The 22,929-nt window shown below is 36.8% G+C and overlaps 1 protein-coding gene across 1 annotated transcript in view; it reads left to right on the top strand.

Annotated features, from left to right (window-relative positions):
• eIF2A (eukaryotic translation initiation factor 2A) overlaps positions 1-21,075 on the top strand; it is a 30,506-nt gene extending 9,431 nt beyond the window's left edge. The window contains exons 5-12 of the mRNA XM_071584513.1: positions 2,764-2,945; positions 3,223-3,311; positions 4,788-4,938; positions 6,540-6,906; positions 10,058-10,218; positions 14,560-14,658; positions 15,117-15,343; positions 16,861-21,075. Coding sequence (XP_071440614.1) covers positions 2,764-2,945; positions 3,223-3,311; positions 4,788-4,938; positions 6,540-6,906; positions 10,058-10,218; positions 14,560-14,658; positions 15,117-15,343; positions 16,861-16,986 — 1,402 coding nt within the window. The 3' untranslated portion in view covers positions 16,987-21,075. The remainder of the gene's footprint in view (positions 1-2,763; positions 2,946-3,222; positions 3,312-4,787; positions 4,939-6,539; positions 6,907-10,057; positions 10,219-14,559; positions 14,659-15,116; positions 15,344-16,860) is intronic.
• The last annotated feature ends 1,854 nt before the right edge of the window (positions 21,076-22,929 follow it).

Raw genomic sequence — 22,929 nt, 5'->3', positions numbered from 1 at the left:
TGTTGGAAAAGTGTTTCGGCAACGATTCTCTAAAAAAAACGGTCGTTTACCAGTGGCACGAGCGGTTCAGAAGTGGTCGTGAGTCAATCGAAGATGATGAACGCAGTGGCAGACCATCGACATCGAAAGTCGGTGAAAAAATTGATAAAGTAAAAGAAATGTTGGTCAATAACCGCAAATTAACCATCAGAGAAATAGCGGAGGACTTGAACATTGCCTATGGATCCGCCCAAGACATTGTGGTTAATGATTTGGGTTTCCGTCGTGTAGCAGCAAAGTTGGTTCCAAAAGACCTCAATTTCATGCAAAAAAGAGACCGTGTTGACGTCGCAAAAGACATGATTTGCGAGGCTGAATCCGATCCCACATTCATCAAAAGGATCATTACTGGAGACGAGACGTGGGTTTATGAGTACGACACGCAATCCAGACATCAGGCAAGTGAATGGCGTTCACCAAATGAGCCGAGACCAAAAAAACCACGTCGTTTTCAGTCAAAAAAGAAGGCAATGCTGACGGTTTTCATGGATTACAACGGTGTAGTGCATCATGAATTTTTGCCAGAAGGCCAGACAGTAAACAAAGAGTATTATTTGGGCGTTATGAGACGTTTGCGTGAAGCAATTCGCCGAAAGAGACCAGAAATGTGGGCAGAAAACTCGTGGATTTTGCACCATGATAACGCACCGTCGCACACTGCTATCATTATTCGTAATTTTTTGACGAAAAATGCAACAAATACCATCCAACAGCCACCGAATTCACCTGATTTGGCTCCCTGTGACTTCTTTCTGTTCAATCGAGTTAAAAAACCATTACGGGGAACGCGTTTTAGCAGCCGAGAGGAAGTAATGGAAAAATCGCAGGAAGCACTGATGGACATACCGAAAACCGACCGTAACTTTTGCAAATGTCAAGTTATGACACTAAGATTTAAAGGGAATATCAACAACAGATGTACCAATTTAACAAAAAAACAGAACTCAAATCGGAACGATGGGAGCGCCACACGGTGGTTATTCCGGGAACTTTTTGATCAAGGTAGTATATGTAATAATTTGATTGATGTGTGGTGTATTGTATTATATGTAATAGCTTAATTTTTTTACATTTATTTTTTTCTTGCTGATTGATGGATGTAAATGAGATGGGGATTTGCTTGTTTTGTTAAAGAGATTTGAGTTTCGAAGTCTGATTTTATCTATTATCTTTTGTGATTATTTGGGACTTGTGTGCCACCTGACAATGTCTATCAGCACATGTGTATTTTTAATAATAATAATAAACTGAGTATGTATCTAACTGAGTACCGCTCTAATCTATTTTTATCTTCTTCAATATGTTCAATTCTAACCAATTTACTCTGTTGAATGCCATCTTTGAATCCAGAAGGCAAAAAAAACATGCTGAATTTTTATCTACCAATGACCTAATTAATTCTATGGTACCTTTCCTCCTTCTGAAATTACATTGATATTTTCTCCTAAGAATTGTTTGGCCTCATCTTTATACTTTTGCAGGTGATCCTAAGTATTGCTCTTGGCTCTGTGCGCAGTCTAACTTAATGTCTTATACTCCTCACATATGGCTGATGTACCTTGTTTTGAATGGAATGAATATTAATGTTATTTAGTCTTTTGGCTGAAAACCTCCCTCTTAAATCTATGCATTGGCCCAAAAAAAATTCATCCCATCACTTTTTAATACCCCTAAGTAGTTCCATGTGGATGTTTATCAACCCCCAAAGGCTTGTATGATTTAATTTCCTTTAATGACTTTTCTATGCTTATGCTATCCTAATCAAAATGCCCATTTGCTCTCAATTTATGTCTAAACTTGTGGCGTTAAGGATTCAGATAAAAGTCAGGAAATATTGTAATCCAAATAAAAGGCAACTTTATTATGTAAGATCTTTGCTCCCTATTCAAGAAAGAGACTGATCCACTTGAGTCCTTGACGAGGGCAGGGATTTTTTAATTTGATTTTAAGATACCACATTCTTCCCTCAATGGATTTTACCACAGGAACTCTATGGTAGGTCGTTATGTGTTACAGAATGATGGATATGTGCATTTTGCTAATAATTTTCAAAGTTAAGGATGTTTCAGTAAATATTTTTTGTATTTTCCCATTTATTTTGCATAAATATTACAACCCTGGAAATACAACATAAAATGGAAGGAGGTCTATAATCATAAGTTTTATTATCCTCATTGATAGATTAACCTGTGGTGATTTCCACATTGTGGGAAACAGAACAGAGGAGAGATTATTAAAGTATTTCTGTAAAGAAGAGGCGGGGATGAATTTTCTTGGGCATGGAATACAATATTTTACATTTTTTTAAATTAGTGCTGCATTCTTCTGCATAATCTCAGTTTATTTGATTTCTAAGTTATGCATAATTTCTTGAGCCATGGGATAATTTTGAAATTGATCAATTTGACAATTCATGGGTCGTTTTGTTGTAATGGAGTAATTGATTGTGTAACAATTCTTATCAAATTCTTGCCAGTCCCAGTAAGTGCTATCGCGAGTAAGTGTTTACTAACGTAAGAAGCTGCCATTTCTGTTCGTGTATTTTAAGACTTCAAGTATTTTGATCATTAGAAATGGGGTTCTACATGGGCCTTTGTGGTGTTTATTGTACTGGCATGGTAAGAAATAAAAACTTTTTGAGAGATATTTACATGGGAAATGCAAGCCTAAGCATTCCACTGTAGCCATTTATTAATTCTACTGACTTGTTATTAAATTTTTCAGGGAACCACAGTGGACATTAGATGAAGGAGTTTGTGCCCGTTGGGTGAACAATGAGGTTGTATTCCATGAAAATGGAGATTTTGACAATGTTGTCCACAGGTCACATTTGCAGAGAGTTGCAACTTTCTCCCTGTCGCCAAATGAGACACCTTCTCAGACACACATTCTTTTTTATGTTCCTGGTAAGATGTATGCAACTCTTCAGATGATTAAACTCTTGGTAGTCATATACTCGAATGGTTTCATTTTAAAGTTTTATGTGCAAGGAATTATCTTTCATGAATAAATTAATCATAATCATAAATTAATAAAGCAGTTTCCAAAAATAAAATGCTCAGGGAATTTGTATAAACTGTGATTAACACTTAAGGGTGGTTGATTCAAATATAAGCAACCGGTCTAAGATATATTATTGCAGTTTAAAAACAAATGGCTTTAATCTTTTTTTTCTTTACTCAGGCAAGCAAGGGCAACCCTCCTTTGGTAAATTATATCAGTATGGGAAATTTGATGCCAACCACATGGTAGCTAGTAAAAGTTTCTTTCAGGTAAGTTTCCTGTTTAAATTCAATGGTATTTGGTCTAATAAGTTGGTGGGATGCTTTTATACTTAAATTGAAAAGAGAAACTAAGTTTCCCATTGAATCATGTTTCCCATGCGGATCTTGTGGAATATGGGAACTTGTGTTGTAAATCACATTTCTGATTTCAATTCCAGTAAGCTCCAGATTGTTTTCTCTGACCATACTTGGCTGCTTCTTTGTTAATTAAACTATATCCCCATATTTTCTCAAGTTATTATGATTCTTGGGATAGTATGCCATATTTATGTCAGTGTTGAAAATGTGCGGATGAAGTGTGGCCCTCAGGGAAAGCCTTTCTGTATAATATTTGAGTATTAGGCTGCTAAGGCTATGAAATAATTTTATCCTTAAAATGGCTTTGGCAAATTCTCCAGGTGTATCTATTATGTTTGTTGTCATGGGACACACACTTAAAACCTAAAAATGTTATGAAAATTCAGGCTGTCCTGGTGCTAATTTGATCAATCAAGCCCTTTTAAGGTGTGTGGTGAAGGTTTTGCCTGCTGTGTTAGAGTTTCTCACAAATACAACACCTTTTATTTTTACATATACCTACGTCAGCATTTCAAGGCATACCTTTTTTGATTTCACTGATCTACAAATTGACATTCATAAATACACCAAAGTAATTAAAACTTTCTAGATTAGTTGATCGTCTGCAACATTTACTGTGTACGATTATTGTTATGCGTGACAAATGGAGGGAAACTCATATTCACTGAAATATAGCTCTGTAGCATTTTCAATTCTAATTTCTTGTGGAATCAAGCTGGAATTACACAATTTTTTGATAACTTTAACGAAAGACCTGTTAACACAAAGGAAACATTTGCTTGCTCTCATAGAAAATAGCAGTCAGCAAGGTCTGGGTTCACTTGTGCCAGTAAGCCTGGCATTGGTTTTTAAAAATGTGACGAAAGAGGTTCAACTGTTAGTTTTCATTGAGTTGCTTTGTACTTTTGGCATACTTCTGTGTTATAATCTAGCTTATTTATTGCCTTGTGATATGAATAGTGTTTACAGAAGCAAATTGTGTTAAACAATGATAATTCTATTCAAAATGGTACAGAAGACTTCTTGTTTTGTATGTTTATATCAGACTGTGATACCTATTGCAAGCTATCCATGATATATGGATACTATTAATAAAATATTAGGGGAATCTATATCAGTGAATAGAAATAGTTTAAGCCTGCTGTTCGTTAGTTGCTTGGCACTAATTTCAACCAATGTCATTGGTGGAAAAACACCTGTTTTGGTAGCCGTCCATCAGCATGCCATATTATGCATCATGTATAATTAACTTCACCCATCTTGTAAGCTCCTCTCGTGCCAGAAATGGCATCAGTTGTAACCGATGCCCAGTGCTTTTACGAATAACTGCCATTTCCATTTAAAGAAAGATGATTGTACGAAGGTAAATCAATTGATTTTTTTCAGGCTGATAGGGTGGATATGTTTTGGAACAGCAAAGGTACAAATGTGTTATTGATGACTAGTATGGAAGTTGATAAGACAGGAGCGTCTTACTATGGCAAGCAGGCATTGCATTCTTTGTCAACAAAAGGGGAAACAGCCATGGTCATGCTTAGTGAGTATTTCATATTTTTGTTGTATGTTTCAGTAGCTAATTTTGTAATTATAAATGGTGATGGCATAACCATTTTTTGCTTTTTTAAAAGTGCATAGGAATTCCAATTTCACTCATGCAATCACGATTTTATGACTTTCTCTGGTAAGTATAAATTAACTTGGTCACTTAGCCACTGGAATATGCATGAATGGTCGTCACTGATTGTAATTTTTTGAGTTCAATGATGGGAGACACTCTACCCACCAGTCATGCATTATTCATTAAAAGTGAATGCATTTCTGATTGGGCCGTGCAAATGATAGGGTACATGGTTATCGATTAGATAAAGCGCTTGGCCACTGGGGGGAGGGCCCAGGTAATGACTCCGGACACTCCCGCATTCACCCAAGTTGTATTATATTTGGATTCCAGAACTTCCTGGAAGTGGGCTAGTACTAGGTAAGCTGCCTTTACCTACCCACTTTACTGGCTGATTGACTCGCTAATCTTAAGGGGAAGGGAAATGTTAGAAAATTGCAATAATGGATGCAGTGGAACTTCATATGATGGGCATAATTTGTTCTACAATCTTTCTCATAAAGCAAAATATTCATTTAATGCAGTAACATTTTGCATATAAATTGATATCAAATGCAATAATGCGTTCCATACTGAAAAAAAAATTATTAGTAAGGTTTATAGAAAGTTATAAAAAAAATTATTATGTATACATTGTTGAGAATCGTGGATCATGTTTACCTTTTCTTCTATTGCGGAATGAAGTAACCAGAAATGTAACCTCGATTTTTAAAAGCAGAAGAGAGTAAATATTTAATTATATATGACATGTACCCAATTCCATTATGCTAGATAGCTCTTTAGAGATGTTTGTGTTTGTTGACGCTTAAATATCCAGTTAAAATGTGACTCAGAATTATCATTACATAAATTTCTCTTGAGCATTGACACTTCTATTAGGTTGATGCCTCAAATGCGTGGAGTGATGCGAAAGTTTCCAATGATCCCCACATCATATTTAGCCTGCTGTTTTGGAATTAACATTTCTTGAAGGCTTTGCGACTTTTTGATTGGTGAACAAGCAAGGGTTTAATTTCCAAGTAGCCACTTGCATTTGCTGAAAATAGAAGCGTGAGATGGCCTTTCATTGGCTTGTGGTCACGTAATGCTTTCTCTTCTACGTTACTTGAAGAAATTTAGGTTCCCTTTAGTATCTCTCCTAGTTCCTGAGTTTCAATGACTTTATTTTTCATTTCTACTGTTATTTTTATTCTTTTGTGCTTTTCTTCTTATAGATTATTCTTTGGGGTAATTTTTTAAATGATGTACAAAATATTATTAAACTTTGCACCATAGAATCTGTAATAATAATCCTGGGCCCAAGTTTTGAAAGATGTGTATTGCTCACCATGCGAGGTGCTCGGTACTACGAGCTGTATTTGTAGGAAGCAGCAATGAATATCCAAGGTAGTGGCATAGGAAGTTGAGCTCAATTTTTATTTAAAGTTGATATCACTAGTTTTTTCTCTTTTTTTATTCCATTGCTTAAAATTGCCATCATATTTATTTCAATAAATTTAATAATTTCACTTCATTTCCAGGTAAAGAAGGCCCGATTCACTCTGTCCAATGGTCCCCAGTGGGGAATGAATTCTGTGTTATTTATGGCTTGATGCCAGCACGTGCCACACTCTTCAACCTGAAGTGTGAGTCAGTGTTTGATTTTGGTGCAATCCCGAGGAACTGTATTCATTACTCACCGTCTGGGAGCCTTTTGATACTCGGTGGCTTTGGTAACCTCCAAGGGAAAGTGGAATTGTGGGACATGAGGGGGGGTGGGGGCAAGAGTAATCAAAGGAAGTTGGTGGCCAAGCTGGACGCTCCGGACACCACTCTCTTGCAGTGGTCCCCGGATGGTGTGCACTTCCTCACTGCCACAACTGCTCCACGGCTTCGGGTTGGAAATGGGTAAGTTATGAATTCTTTTGTTCATGCCTCATATTTGTACTTCTTCAGAGTGTACCCATTTTAATCATTGCATAAAACCAAGTAACGATGTTACTTGAGTATTATGTCTTGAACGCTGAAGCATGGTGTGTTTTGTTGAATTCGTAATTTTGCCGTGGCGACATGATTTAATGTCATCAGGAGTAAGTTTCTTGCATTTCCTGCAATGTGCTTCTTGGTGAATTTACCATATAAATTGTCATTTCAAGTATTTTCAACACCAACTATTGGCACCATTTAAATGTTTCCTTACAACAAACTAGAAATACTCGCAGGTGTGGGTGTACATAATGTGATCAGAAAGCCCTGTCCACGAGGATGATCAGAGAAATATTTATGGATTATATTTACAGGAGTTAAATGGTTCTCAGGGCAAATGACCAAATTAACTACCTCAATATATGATGAATGCTCGAAAAGATAATTTAGGATAGTTGGAATTTGTTTTTAACCTTTTAATATGTGGGGTTTTGCCAATACCACTGGCATCTTGTGCATTTTTAAACAAATGAGTCAGGTGATTCATTCATGCTAGCTAACTGTATCCTGCCATATCTTTCATTGATTTTCTGTTTGGGGTGTCTTAAACCTTATGTTACCACTGTTCACAAGTGACTACTTTGTATCTGTACATGATGGGTATAAAGTTGGATGTAAATATACGATGGACTTTACTGCTGAAGTGGAGGAACATTTGTTTTAAGCCCTCATTTTGAGCAAGTACATGGAGGGTGATTGCATAAAAATAAAATGTATAAAATTGATTAATAACTCTGAAACATCTTTAAAACAGTGTATTACCAGTTATCCATTTCAAATGCCTTTGCAGTGATTTCTGGTTGCCAGAGTTATCTGTTTGGTGCATTAACTCACTATTTAGAGGCAAACTTATTGCTCCGGACAAATGAGACCCTCATAACTGATCCATATTCATGGAAAAATTGTCCATTTTTTGTTTTCCACGGGTAAACTCTTAAGAATAAAGGATATAAAAATATCATCGAAATCAAATAAAAAGTAGAAATGCCTTCTGCTTATTCTGTGGATACTTCCAGGAAACGATGTTCATATCAAAATTCAAAGCACATTCAAAGCCGCTGGCTGGAGGCTTCATTTTTGGGCACTTGCATGTTTGATGTTGGTTGTTGGGCACTTGCATCTTTAGGTTTTTACTGCATGGTGTTGATGGTGAGGAAACTTTTGAGTTTCACTGTGTGCAGAATGTTTAGTGGCTCATCCTTTCTCCCACGTTGCAGCAGGCCCATTCAAGATTGAAGTGGATGCCCGCTGCAACATGGGTATGTAGCAAAATTCTTAGGCTTTGCCAGTGTGCTTTAAACTGAAAGAATTTTTATTTCTAATTAATCTAAGGTTGAAGATATGGTAGAATCTTGATATTGCATAACACATGGGGATTGTCAATGTCAGTGTAATGTGAAATCATGATTTTTTATGATGGTAAATAATGATTGTCGATGATAAGTGAATATGTTTGAAATCCAAAGTTTCTTAGTCATTATAACTTTCTCAAAGGATTATAATCATGCTAAGTGAATTGCAAAATTAGTTTCATTTTTCGAGGAAAACCAGGAATATTCTTGGAATTAATAGCCAACCAGGGTATTTTAATAACACTTTCTCACTAAAATGATAATCATCAGTGTGTATCAAGCAAATCTGTACATAATGTATTAAATGAAAGCAGTTGAAATTTGGTAGGTCATTGCTATTTAATGATATCATTCAAAGAATGAAACAATCTCTTCCCTCTTGGATCTGTGGTCATGTAGAAATTGGCAGGTGGAGGCTTGATGGACCATAGGCCTTTAATCCTGATTTTATCCTCAATGTTCACCTTGTTAAATTATCATTCTCTTTTTCAAGCTTTGTGAATTTAACTGTGTATGCCAGCTGGACTCTTAAACATTTGAACACATTTATTATTTGTATTCTTTCTGTGTTCAATTTTATGTAGATATTATTTGAAATTAATTTGAAATGTATATGAAAAACATGTCTATGTTGATATTATGAAGAGTTGGTCAGTAGTGGGTCAGTTGGTGTTAATAGAGACTCAAAAAACCATTTGTCAATTTTGGCTGAACTTTTCATTGATTGATTCTCTATGATATCAGAATTGTCATAGGCTCTCTGTCATCAGGAGGCTCTATGAGCACCATACACTTTAAAATGCTGGTGGGTTCATGAACATTTATGAAGTAATCGTCCGTATCCAATGCTTACTGCTATCTGATGAACTTTGGTTTTAATTATCTTCATTTTATTCCTACTTGGATATTGCCTTGCACACCTGGGTATGGCACCCACTGCCTGGAGTAACCCATGATTAATTGTTTTAAATGAAGATGCCTCATATGAGAAAACTTTTGACGGGTGTAGTGAAAGCCAACACATATCCATATGGAGCAATTTAAAATACAAGCGGAATAGGAAGTGAAATGGATGATGGGGTTGCTAGGGATGCATTAGTGAAACCATGGGATGATGTTGAGCTCATGCTTTCCCGGGACCTAAATACCATGTTTGAGAAAAGTCTTCTGTTATCATTGGTGTGACTCATCTCCAAATGAGCTATGGAAAAATGATAACTCACCCTATTATTCTTCCAATAGATATAGCAAAAACAAGGAAACGGTGATTACCCACCTTAGAATTGCTCTTTCCATAAGCATCCACTCATTTTCATTTTCCATGGACAAATAACCACGGGTTTGTCAGGATTGTCAGTGTCTCATCGCAGAGAGACGTCTTCTATTGGACTGCAAAAAATGCAGCTACTTGCATAGGAAACAATATCAATGGAGAGCTTATAGTTATTCTTGGCCGTGACTCCACGGAAGTTAGACATTTTTTTATTAATTTTAAGAGAGGCTTCACAGTATCCATGCTAAGATTGATATAGTGAACTTTGATACACTCTGGGAAATAATGATATCATCTCAACCCAAATTCCTGTTCTATCTCCTTTAAGCAAACCTATTAATGACTTTTAGTTGTCAAAGCCCCACGAAAACCAAATTAATTTCTTGTCTACCTAATCATGGAAGGATTGTATGGCACAAACTGATGCAAACAATTTTTTCTCCAATAGGTTTAAGATTTGGCACTTCACCGGGGCACTTCTTTATGAAAGGCCGTGGAATAAGCAGGAGGAGCTGTGGGAAGTTTGCTGGCAAACATTTCCCCCTGGAACATTCCAGGAACAGCTTGTGTTCAAACCTGTGGAAGGGATTACTCCATCACAGCCTCAAGGTATGCTCTATGTTTATATTTATTTCAGGAGAAATTATCGAACTTGTACATTATTATACTGCACCTACATGAAGGCCTTAAGCCTCGCCTTATGTTCGTTAGTTATCCATGTAGGCATGTTGAGCAGGGTGCACATTCTTAGTAAGTAAAATGTATCTCATTCACTAATTAACCTATCTGAAAATTATTGTATGGTTTGATCAAGAAAAATGTGAAAATTCTGAACAAGTGTTTCTACCCTTACAATGTTTACTTTTGTGTAGAAAATTCTCTTAAATCTCTCAAAAATGTCTTGGCAACATTTTTGGGAGAGAAGTAGGGTCAATTTATTATTTTAACTGCTATTGCCATATTTTCCCATCAATAACGTGCACCTTATGTATAACACGCACCCAGAGCTTAGTAGTCCTCATGGATTTGTATAGATACCGCATGGCTTCATAGTTATCCTGAAAGTGTATAGAGGCCAAGATACCGCATGGCTTCATAGTTATCCTGAAAGTGTATAGAGGCCAAGAAGGAGGCCTTCTAGGCACTTTTTCAAATCTAATCGAAACTTAATCAATTAGTGCTCGTGTAATAATGGTGATGTTTATTTAATTGGCATGTTCAAAAATCACAGTCTGTGGTTGATCTTTAAACATGTAATGCAGTAGCTGAAAAAATATATATCCCAGTTTACCTTAGCTATGTGGAAGAGCATTTTTTTTCATAGACTCCATTTAAATTCTCTTATTATCAATTGATGCAATGTATTTCTATTTCCTTCCTGCCATTGAGTTCATATGCTATGACAGGTATTGCTACTTTTTCTAGATGAAAATATGGTGGAAACTCATTGTAATGGAAGCTCATCATAGTTGAGGAGATTTTCAAGATGGTTTCTATTGATAACATACCTCCATTTGGCTTCTGTAGAACTGTAATAGATCTGAAGGCTAAGTCAATCTCCTGTGATTTTTGCTCACTTAACTTCGCTTCTAAATGTTCAGGCCTTGATGATTTCTCTCAAAAAGTACTACAAGAATGCGGAGACTTATTTTGAAGTGTTTTCTTTGCCGGCGCTCAACTTTAAAAATATCAAATATGGCGAACGACATCAAATTTCTCAAGCGTGAGGTGAGTTTTCTGAAATCAGCCCACTTTAGTATGCCATTGAATCCCCATAAGGTTGCTTCTTTTCCCAACCAAGTGAAACTTACCACAAAGCCCGGTAAAGGTGTGCTACAACATGTTCCCATTACAGCTAAGAAATATTCACCAATTGCTATGGATTACGAATGACCAATTACTCGTAACTCCAAGTACCCAGATGAAGCTTCTGTTCATACAGCTCCTAATATCTCAGATAATATCTACCCTGTTCTTAATACTCAAAAGAATACCAAGACTTATGTCATTGAAACAAGAAAATGCAGAAGAGAGCGTTCCTGACATAGAAAACAAGGAATTCACTCTCGTTCATCATAGACGCAGATGCCCTCATCCAGCAATGGGCTCCTCGGGTAAGGGGTGCTCTCTTTCTGGGGTCAATAAACACAAATTTACAAGTCTGGGACTTCGCTCCTGGCACAGCAAAAGAAAAAGTAATGGCACATAGGAAGGAACCAGTTCCGGAAATTACAAACTCTTTGGTTGAAATTGAACAACTAAAGGTGACTTGTGGCAATTATGCCTCCTTCCATATCGTGGTCAATGAAGATCTTTGTGATAAAATATTACAGCCCGATCTCTGGCCAACAAATGCTTATTTTGGAAATTATTCATTTCGGAGACTACGCCTACTGACACAAACAGGTTAATGCATCACTTAAATGTCCTTCATGTAGACATTCAGCGCATGCTCAACAAAATGGTGGAACTAGAAATTCTTGTGAGTAATTATAAACCTGATGTGATTTGTGTAAATGAGCACTGGCTCATTTCGTGGGTATCTAGTGTTTTTCATCTGCTGGGCTTGGTTATGGCCGACGGCATCTGCCGACCAGTGCATAAAAATGGTGAAGTTTTAATCTTAGTGTCTGAGAGCTTGCATCACTCCCCTGTTGATTTCTTGGGGTATTTCCTGAATGAAGAACCAGCGTTTGAAACTAGCACGATGCAGATTCATCTGAAGGACTATGACTTCATTGTCCCTGTTATTTACCGTTCTCCCTCTAGTAACTTAGAAATATTCCTTACCAAAATGACTGAACTATTGGAAATAATTCATAATTCTGATCAGCGTGCTCCAGTAATCATAACCAGTGACTTAAACTGTTATCTCCTGATGAATTTCCATGTTAAGTACAAATTCCTTGCCTTACTATCATTATTTAACCGTCATACCACTATAGCCGAAGCCACAAGAGTTCGTCCATCCTCTGCAACCCTCATTGATAATAGTCTGACTGATAGTGATTCAGGACTAATAACAACCAAGGTTAACTCTCATATCTCAGACCATTCCCCACTACTTTCCTCAAGTGTAGCTTATTCAACTCGCAATAATGAAACAAAGTATTAGAGGTGTTTCTCGGATGAAAATCAAATCAATTTTTATGAACTGTTAATTCCCATGATTGGACTAGTTTACTGTCATCATTCATTTGATGAGGGCTTTAAATACTTTTACTCCATCCATCTTTATTATTTTGATGTCTATTTCCATAACTCCCTCATCCCGAGAGAGTTATGGAAATCTTATGCATTCAAGAATAAGAAACCCTGGGTCACAGATGGAGTATGCTATCTATCGAGTTGCATGAAAAATGCAACTGCTTATTCATATTATCGAGAAGGGTGTGTTGGCAGGTAAGAAGTTGTGGAATGGCTTGTTTCATTTTCATCATTTATGCCGCTGATATAGCTGGTATGAAGCACCATTTCCAGTTGGTGATCTCTGCTAACAAAATCATTTAAGAAGGGCTCTTCTGTGATGTCCAGTATTTAACGTGTAATCACTTGACTAGCAATGATGGTGCTACTGAATGACTGAAATACAGTCCTGCAGAAAACAAATGAGCCGCAGAAAGCGCGTTGGACGAGAAAATTATTGAATGTACGCTGAGACTGTTGAAAATGCTTGGCCATAAAATAAAGAATCAATTTTACGATTTCCACGTTCCGGCAGGTATGTTATCACTCGTAATGTCAGATTACCACTGTGCCCTCCATAAGCATGCCTCTCTAACTTTTAAGTTGTTATATGCAATGAGGGTGCCATCATAAGGAATCTAATGTTGCTTCGAAGTCTATGAATGAGGCCACCTTGACAAATTCCAAAGAAACTGCAGGAGATGCCGCAACAGTAACTTTTAACGGAGTCATCCGCTTGTTGCATTGAATTGTTGCATTGAAATGCACATTAGCGGATGACTCCGTTAAAAGTTACTGTTGCGGCATCTCCCGCTGTTTCATTCGAATTTGTCAAAGTGAAAACACCATAAGTGTTTAAAGTTGGCTTTAACCTCGTGGACTGTGGCGCCTTGCGCACAACTATGAATGCCTGTGACATTGTATGTACGGTATTTCGTCACAACATCTAGTTCCTTTAAAAGCTCCAAAATTTCAGAGTTTAAGAGGATGCCTCGGTAGCTTAAGTGGCTAAAGCACTCGACCGGATATTGAGGGATCTGGGTTCGAATCCCAGTCAGGGCGAATGATTTTTACACTCTGAAATTGTTGCATTGGAATAAGGCCACCGTGTACTACTTGGTTAAAACTCATAAAGAAATTACGCAAGATACATTAGGACACGGGGAGTTTAGATTATACCTTAAGAAAATAGGGAAGAAGAAAAAGGAGTGGACGTGTGAATGCATGATGGAGGAGGACACATGACAATACACTTGGAGAGTCCTTTGTTGCCCTATTTATGCCGAGGAAAGATGCAAACTGGAAGCTATTGGTGGATATTTGCATAACATCAAACAAATTGGGAAATATCTACATGAGGAACGTTTTAGGAAAATATTGGATAGATTTATCAACAAAAAATTAAGTGTGAATTGGGAGAACGATGGAACGGAAGGGCATGTAACTCGCATTTCGTGAAAATTAACGAAATTGTATTGGGGGTTTAAAAATTAGGTACCCCAAAAAATTGAAACAATAAATTGCCTGAATCTAATGGAACGGGCTAAATTATTATTATAAGCGAGCCTCACTATTTTCAATTTATCTTACATTTAAGATTTAGGACGATAAACTGACTTGGGTAATGCTTAAAATACCAAGAGTCTGGTAAAATGCTATTTGTTATGTAAGCCTTCCAACGAACCAAATATATTTAATTGCACTCTCACTCTACTTTTATGCAACATTTGTATAATTATATGATGATTATAATTTTCTTTCCAGCATCCAAGCAAGTTTATAGACCCCCAACCGCCAGGGGAAAGCCAAGCAACTTCAATTTGCATGATGAAGACACGGAACCTACCGCAGCATCCAAAGATGGTATGTTTGTCTTGATTTGAGTCTTCCATTATTAACATTTATTTCCCTAGCGTTAATTTCCATTAATGCTTGTTTCCCTAGTTCTAATAAAAACCCTGAATGCTACTAGAGTCCTAGCGAGCATTTACAGGTATAAAGTTGATTCTGCAGATTGTGAATGCCGCTTTTCATACGAATGACAATCGTCATGAATTGCATAGGGCTTGTAATTTCAAGGGTAGGAAGTATGTACAGACTAATTGATAGCTTGTGGCACTTGCAGAGTAGATCTGGTTTGAAAGAGAGATTGTAAGTCACTGTCATGGGTGAATAGGTAACTAGTGTGCATCTGTCCTCTATGGCCAGTTACAAATGGGTTCGGAAACCACAGTGTGGTCCAAGAACCCCAGTTGTGAGAATTGAATAAATAAACCCTCTTTGATATTTTGTAACTATGAATCTTATTTTTGTTTCTAAAGGAAATATATCCAAGACAGCTCTGAAGTTGCGAAAGAAAAGAGAAGCCAAGAAAGCGAAGAAGGAATCTGGGGCATTAGCTACAAATGGTGGCGATCCTACAGTCACCACACCTGCTCCACCCAAAGTTTCACATCCAGCATTGCCCATCAACCTGCCAGTTGATCTGACCCAGGGAGAAATAGCTGGTGATCCTGAAAAAGTGAAGAAAATAAAAAATCTGCGTAAGGTAAGGAAAGGATATTCAATATTTTTTCCCTTTGTGGTATTATTATTATGGGTATTCTATTGGTTAAGGTAGATTTTTGATAAATACAACCCATAGTGGTACGATGATGCATTTCATTGCCTCTCCTAATGAAAAGCACAACCTGAAATGGGGCACTACAGTAAGCCACCTTCTATTCTGCATGCTCCTTTCCTACCTCCATTCTCTCCAATATCCCTATCGTATTCCTGCCCCTTCCTGGCTTGCTCAATGTCTCTTTGCTGTCGTCAGCATCCCATCACCCATCAGAATGCTCTCAGCATCATTCATCATTGCCTCATGATTCCTCCCTACAATCCCCTCTCCTCCCCAACCATTCCATTTGCACTTCCTCTTTTGCTTTCCTGTCTGCCTATTTCGCCTTTACCTTCTCCACACCCATATTTCAAAAACCTCCAATCTATGCCTGGCATCCTGCTTCAACTAAAGTTCCAGTTAAAGTTGAGTTCAAATGGCAAATGGGACACATTTTGACATTGCATTTTTTATGCAGTAATAGTGAGGTATTGTATGGAATAAATACATCCTCATTCCAAATCGTGCGCTATCAATGTGGAGTACCAACAAATGTTCTGAGTCTTCCTTGGATCTCACACAGACTTCGTCTCTGTGTTCACGGATTGATCAACGTTAGAGTCAGCGTGTGGTTGTTCAGTTTTCTTGCCCCACCATGGAGACCTGAGGGCAAAGATTAACAGCCTTTGCAGTATTCACACAGTGGAACTCTTTGCCATCAATATAGCCCTGGAGGAAATAAAAGACAATGACTGTTCCTTCATGATCTGCTCCGACTCCTTTGAGTGCTCTGAAATCCATTTCCTGCTTCTCCCCTACGTAAAAATTGGGTTTTAAACATGAACGAGGCTGATCATATGCTGGTGCCAATGGCCAATCTCAAGTCCTGTGCAATGCGCAAGTCGGTTCTAAAGTGGTAGGATGTGTCAAATGTCCCATTGTCGGGAATGCCACAAATAATAAGCTCTGGGGGATGAAGCAAGGGAGAGCCAGATGGAATAGGTGGCATTGTGCCCTCACCTATTGGTAACTCTGAACGGAGGGAAAATCAAAGAACTCACTTGGAAGAGGAGGACCTTTTTACAAAGAGACTTATAAATAAGCGATGATCGAAGTAATATTTTAGGGGATGAACTGAACTCTTTAAATAGTCTGAACTTTTTAAGGGTTACTGGCATTAAAGGAAAAACTATAGTTTTTTTTGTGTGAAGGGGATTGAGGTTATAAACCTTTCGATAGTGTTGCAAAATGACCAGAGCCGTCGATGCTCCCCATAAAAATAAAACTACTACTGCTGCTAACTGTGGTAGTCCTCATGTTTAATTACAGAAAAGTCATTGTAGCCGGTCTTAATATTAAAAATTTAATATTGTTGTCCTATGTTTTTGTGGGTCTCTGCATGGAACTTTTAAGTTTTCACTTTTTCGAAAAACTTAGAAAGTTTTGGTGGCATTTTATTGCAGAAATTGGAGGCAATTCAAAGGTTGAAGGAACAAAAGGAGAGTGGGAAAACACTGGAGCTCAATCAATTGGAGAAGATCGGAAAAGAGGCAGACCTCATCCGGGAGCTGGAAGATCTTGCTTTGTGATGATGTATTTGGGTGGAATCCCCATCATTTCCATGCACTGTTTTTGCCCCCTTTCCTTGGGAACACTGACAAGAGGCTTTTGTGCCAACGGTGGTTGTGAAGAGGTGGCAGGAAATGGCTGTAAGTGTGCTTCTTACCCAAAGGGAGACGGAGAGCCATTAAATAATTGTTATAATTTTCTGTGATGGAGGTATGCTAATATTTGATACCTAGCAAACTTCTGAACCTCAATCAAGGCCAAAATGAAGTATTGCCGTTACTCCTGGAGGTAGAGAGGGTTTCAGGAAAATGTTGAATGGCATGGTTTTGTATTGTCTATTGAAATGTTTAACATTACATGTTTTTCCTACTTTTGTCGTATTCTATTTACCAATCTCCATAATAAGTTTGTCCTAATTTTTCTATGGGTTTTATGTTGTACTCAAAACAGTGTGCCAGTTGTTTAAGTAGTTCTTAGCTAAAATATTTGATAAATCAACTTGTAATGTGGAGTTACTTCTTTCCCTACCATGTCAAATGTTTATCTTATTTTTAAGATACTTTCCTAGGTAACAGTAAAATGATAAGTTATTATATTCATGACTGCATTACTGTGAGATGAGATTTATGTTCATTATGAATTTTAAAAGCATAAAAAAATTTTTATGCATGTATCTCAATTATCAATTATTTGCAGATGAAATGTGGCACTTATTGTGATGCCTATGTTTGTCTGATCTGCACTCGGTGGCTCCATTTGTCAAGGTACTTTTATTATTACAAGTGTGAGAGGTAGCTTTAATCATAAGGAAAAATATTTTAATCAACATAAAAAAATTTTATAAGTACACTAAAATGTGCATTGCTGTTCTTGTGCAGAAATTTGAGATTGTGTCATTAACCATCATATGATTAATGTCATAAATATGCTCCCGATTTGGTGGCATTTATCCGTATTGTGTTATGGATAGCTCTTTAGAAGTACATATTATGTATGTATATTTGGCACCATGTAATTCTCTTCAGATGGCTCAGTCAATTCCACGCATGGGTTTACCATATTGCCAATTGCCCTTAAGTAGAGGTTTGCATATACATCGTTGAAGTATGTTTATTCACATAAGTAATGTACTTGTAGGATATCATTTACAAATTTAGGGTTCAAATGAGGCCATTACTCTTATGGAGATAATAAGGTCAGTGTTAATATTTCAACTTGACAAAATGATTCAAACCTTTTCTGATCATCTATGACTATATTTTATAGCTTGTATCAGTTACCCTATCAGTTTAAATTTTTATAGCTTGTAGTTATTTCATCATAGTAACCAATACATTTTGAGTATATGTGCACTTGCCATTAGGTAAGGAAGGCAGGAAAAAAATCTTCTTTGAAGTGTAATTTTGTTTGACTGGAGCTTTAAATGTTTTTTGCAAGGCTGATTAATTTGCTCAAAGTACCTATAGCCTGTATATCTATATCTGTTGGATATAGGCCCCTTGGTTGGACCTGGCTTCTTGAAAACTGCAATTAAAAACTTAAAGTCAACATTTTTAAAACCTTTGACCTCTCATAATCTAAAGAGATAATGAAAACAAGGGTAAAATTTAAATATCAAAAAGAAAATACCTAAAGTATCCGCAAATAAACACAACATTTATATTATGCTACTTAAATTAGTCCATTGTTTAGTGGCATCATTTGCTGTGGAATTAACTCCTTAATTGGACATTACCAATGCATCTTACAATGTTTTAGGCATCTGTATGCTAACAATATTGTTATACTAGACGTGCAGAATACATGAAACAATATTGTTATAGTGAGTCCCGTAAAACAAAACATTTTCGAGTTCTACATCACATTTGTATCATTTTGATTGATCAACCAATGTGTAATTTGGTTCTTAATGAACCACATATGCCATGATGCCATTTTGTCACCATTGGATTTCTGTTCAACTTTGGAAAGCCTTTAAACCTTTCTTATCATGGTTTATTTTGGGAGCAAGTTTGAATTGACAATTTGAAAAATTTACACTGCAAGATGTAGAAGTATCAAGGTTTATTGCCGTTAGGTCAACCAAGTTATAAAAAGCATTTTTGTCCATTGCGAAATATGGTGGCTGATGGGATAGCTGGTTGCCACCCTGTGTTCCATTTCATCTCATACCATTCCTCAGTATTTGGCTTGGTCCTCACAATGGTTTCCTTCCAATGGTTGAATTTTGGTTAGCATGATATCTCCCTTTTGTTTTTCCATGCCGTGTTATTCACTCATCCCTTAAACTGGTCGGTATGGCACCAGATGTATATTTTAGCAGTTTTGGGTCCCTAAGTAACTAGAACAGTTTTGTTTGGAAGAAGTAATTCTATTTTTCTTTATTTAATTTAAAGGGAGTAGGCCATGTACGATGAATGGCTCAATACCTCAACTTACTTCAATTCTTGTAACAGTTTCATTTGATGCTGTAATTTCTTGGGTAAAAATTTATTTTTCCTTAAATATATCTTGTTGTCGCAAGTAAATAGTTTCTCAGATTTTGAATGAAAACATTTGTGCATTTCTTTGGATGTATACTTAAAATGCTTTGTTCTTCATGCTTGATAATGTTTATTAGCAATTCCCATCGGAAGTTGAAGACTTCATAAATTGCAGTGCTCATTCTGGTGATAACATTTAGCAAAAATGTAATTGTTTTTGAAAATGTTATCTGAGTTAGTTTAACCTCACAGTTTTCTTTATCAGGTAATTTCATATGCCTATGCTTAGACACGGGGATTGCCAGTTAAATTTAGGAATCTGAAAAAATGAAGGGAGTGGCCATGTCTTGTTACAGTTTTGAAGAAGGTAGATTGAATTGCTCAAGTAAGAGGTCAAGTGTCAGAGTGTGTTTTTTTGAATTTGATTTAATTTAAAATGAATGAACAAAAAATGTTGTCTTTAGAATTATCTGGCTATGCTTACCTGCTGTTTTAAAGAAGGAGTTGCAATTTTGTTGATAAAGATTTGTTGGGTCCACTAATGGTTGTCAAACTATGGCGGAACAAAGTGGGAAAATGTACAGTGGGCCATTACTATTTTATTTTTTGTTTCTTCAAATTTCACTCCTTTTCATGCCCCATCAAGGGATTTTGAGTTGATGATCCCAGGTGCAGTGCAGACTACACCCTTCTCTGATATCAATCTCCTTCTGAGAATCCTCTCCCCGCATCAACACCAAACTCTCCATAAGAATCTCAATTACTATCAACATTCAGTTCATCCTCAATTTCTTGCTTCATGATTTCCATTTGGGATCCATTTGTCAAGGATAATTCCCTGGTAAATATTCTTTGTGCATAATATTTCAGATGAAGTCACTTTCAGATCTTGCTGCCATTGCAATGGGAATTCAATTTCCCCTTTGCATTTAAAATTGGAAAGTTATCAAATGCACGACTGGCATGAAAATGCTTTCGAGAGCTTCACTCCTCTCACATCCTTATCCTCCTTAACTCACCTCATTGGTGCTCACTTTGAGTAACATAACATTTAGAAAATGTCTCTGCGTATCTTTTTTCTGCACTCTCAAGGTCATGACCTCTGGTAATGCTTTAAAGGAATCTAAGACATTCTATAACGTGAATGTAGTGTACTCACCATAAAAACTATGAATGGAATGTCTACACAAACATTCTTATTGTCTATGGTTCCTGATAACATAAATTCACGTGCCCTCTCATTGCTTTGTAATGTTCAGCTTGTGACAATTTCTTCATCTTTTTGAAATTTTGAGTTACAGAATGGTGTTTTATGGTGATGTGATTACTAAGGTTATAAATTAATCACAGGCTCCTCATGTTATTTTGAATTCTGCACTTCATTTCTTTTGATTGAAATGGATGATTATAATAAATTTAATAGCTTTGATTGAGATAATATTAACTGTGAAGGCATAGTATTTAAAATTTTGATTGCTGTGTTCATTTCTTTTACTACATATACTCTGAGAATATCCTTTTATATTTTCTTGTCGTGCATAAAATTATGTATAAATAAGAAAAAATGACTATGATTGTGCGACAGATATGTATTTTTGAAGATATATTATGGTGTATAAAAATGAACAGTATAAATACAATGATTTTACCTTTAAATGATGCATTTTATACATGTTTAGTGTAGATTTTAAAATGCATTTAGATTTTACAATGAATTTAAATGTTTCTCTGCAGTCTCTTGCAGAGAAACAACTTTTTTGATGAAATGAATTTTTTTTAAACTTTTTTAAGTTATAATTTTTTATTCCAAATGTTTCTAAAAGAACAGTTTTTTATACTTTCTTTGAAATTTATAAAAAGGAAGAGAATTTTAAAAAATCAAAAATTTTCTGAAAAGTGTATTGAAACTTTTTCCCTTGATCAGTATATCAAGGTTCGCAGCATCCCCGCATGTTTTAAGAGGTGACTGAAAGGGTGGTGAGACAAACCCAAAATCAAAATCCCAGTGATCAAGTGATGTGCCCAGGCAGTCTAGTGGATGTGATCAGCTGTACTACGTGGCCTTAGATCCACCCAAGTGTTTTCCTGGCTTGAAAACTCGTTAGTGAGAGAAGGGTATCCTGGAGGGTGAGCTCTTAGGATCCCAGCCTAGTTTCCCGGCTCAGACATGGGAGAAAGACCCCTCTTTGGCCCTGAATTTCATGTAATCAGGTGGTTGGGGTCTGGTCACTATGCGAGGCTGGTCCCCTAAGTACCTGGCCTGACATAGAGATGGCGGTAGTTGTTTGAAAAAATGCATACTTTTTAATAAAGTGTTAATCTACAAAGCATCTGTTTCAAGTTTGAAGATGCCGTGTTGTTTAGTATTTGTTTAGCAATCATCAATATTGAACGTTTTCATTGAGTTGTGAAGTTTGAGGAAATTGGTCATCGTTGTGTGTTACAATACTTTTATTTGAAGGGCCTCAGCCCAATCAAAATAAATGCTGAACTGGATTCTACTCTGGATGAGTCTGCTCCTTCGTTTACTACACTAAAATATTGGGTGGCTGAGTTTAAATGAGGCCATACGAGCTGTTAAGACGAGCATCGCATTGGTCGACCAAATGAGGTGATGACTCCAGAAATGGTGAAGAAAATCCACCAAGTGATGCTGGATAATCATCGCTGGTAGACAGTGGGCATTTCAAAAAGTGCAGTACATTGAATGTAAACTGAAAATTTGGACTTGAGAAAGCTGTGTGCTGAGTGGGTGCAACGTTTTCTCAAACCCCAGCAAAACCAGTGTCATGAAGATGTCTCCTTTGAGTGTTTAGCAAAGTTTCACAGCAACAAAGTAGAATTTTTTCGCCATTTCATAACCATGTATGAAACTTGGGTTCATTGCTACAAACCAAGATGAAAGAGGGTCCATTACTTAACACCTGAGACGAAAGAAATATCAAAACGATGGATTCAAAAGAGAGGACCAGCTCCAAAGAAGGCGAGGACCATTTCATTTGCGGGCAAGGTCACGGCGATTCTACTTGGGATGCATGTGGGATAATTTTTATTGATCATCTTGGAAATAGGGAAACCTATCGACGGCAAGTATTGTGTGAACTTCTGGCAACATTAAGTGAGGAAATCAAGCGAAAGCGGCCGCATGTGGCTGAGAAGGAAGTGTTGTTTCATCAAGATATCCACCCCAAAATATTATTTTTTGCAGTCTTATCATATAAGATAGGACTTGCATGGACAAAAAATTGCTGATACCACATTAGAACAACCCATTTTAAAAAATGTTAAATGGTCAGCATAGACATATGTTGGCTTGTCAGTATTATATGTTGTTTTAACGCAAGTGTTTGTTTGTTCAATTTTTTTGGGGATTTGAGAGGCACAACCTGAACTGAATTGACAAAAAGCGCTGGATTCTACTTCATTTATCCCAAAATATGACCTACGCTCTTGCCTACCAGCTATGCTAAACCCTCGAAA

This window comes from Hetaerina americana, unplaced genomic scaffold (genome assembly GCF_022747635.1).
Source record: "Hetaerina americana unplaced genomic scaffold, ioHetAmer1.1.p SCAF_19, whole genome shotgun sequence".
NCBI classification, from domain to species: domain Eukaryota; kingdom Metazoa; phylum Arthropoda; class Insecta; order Odonata; family Calopterygidae; genus Hetaerina; species Hetaerina americana.
The sequence above is the reverse complement of the archived record's forward strand: the minus strand, read 5'-3'. Positions and strand labels throughout refer to the sequence as shown.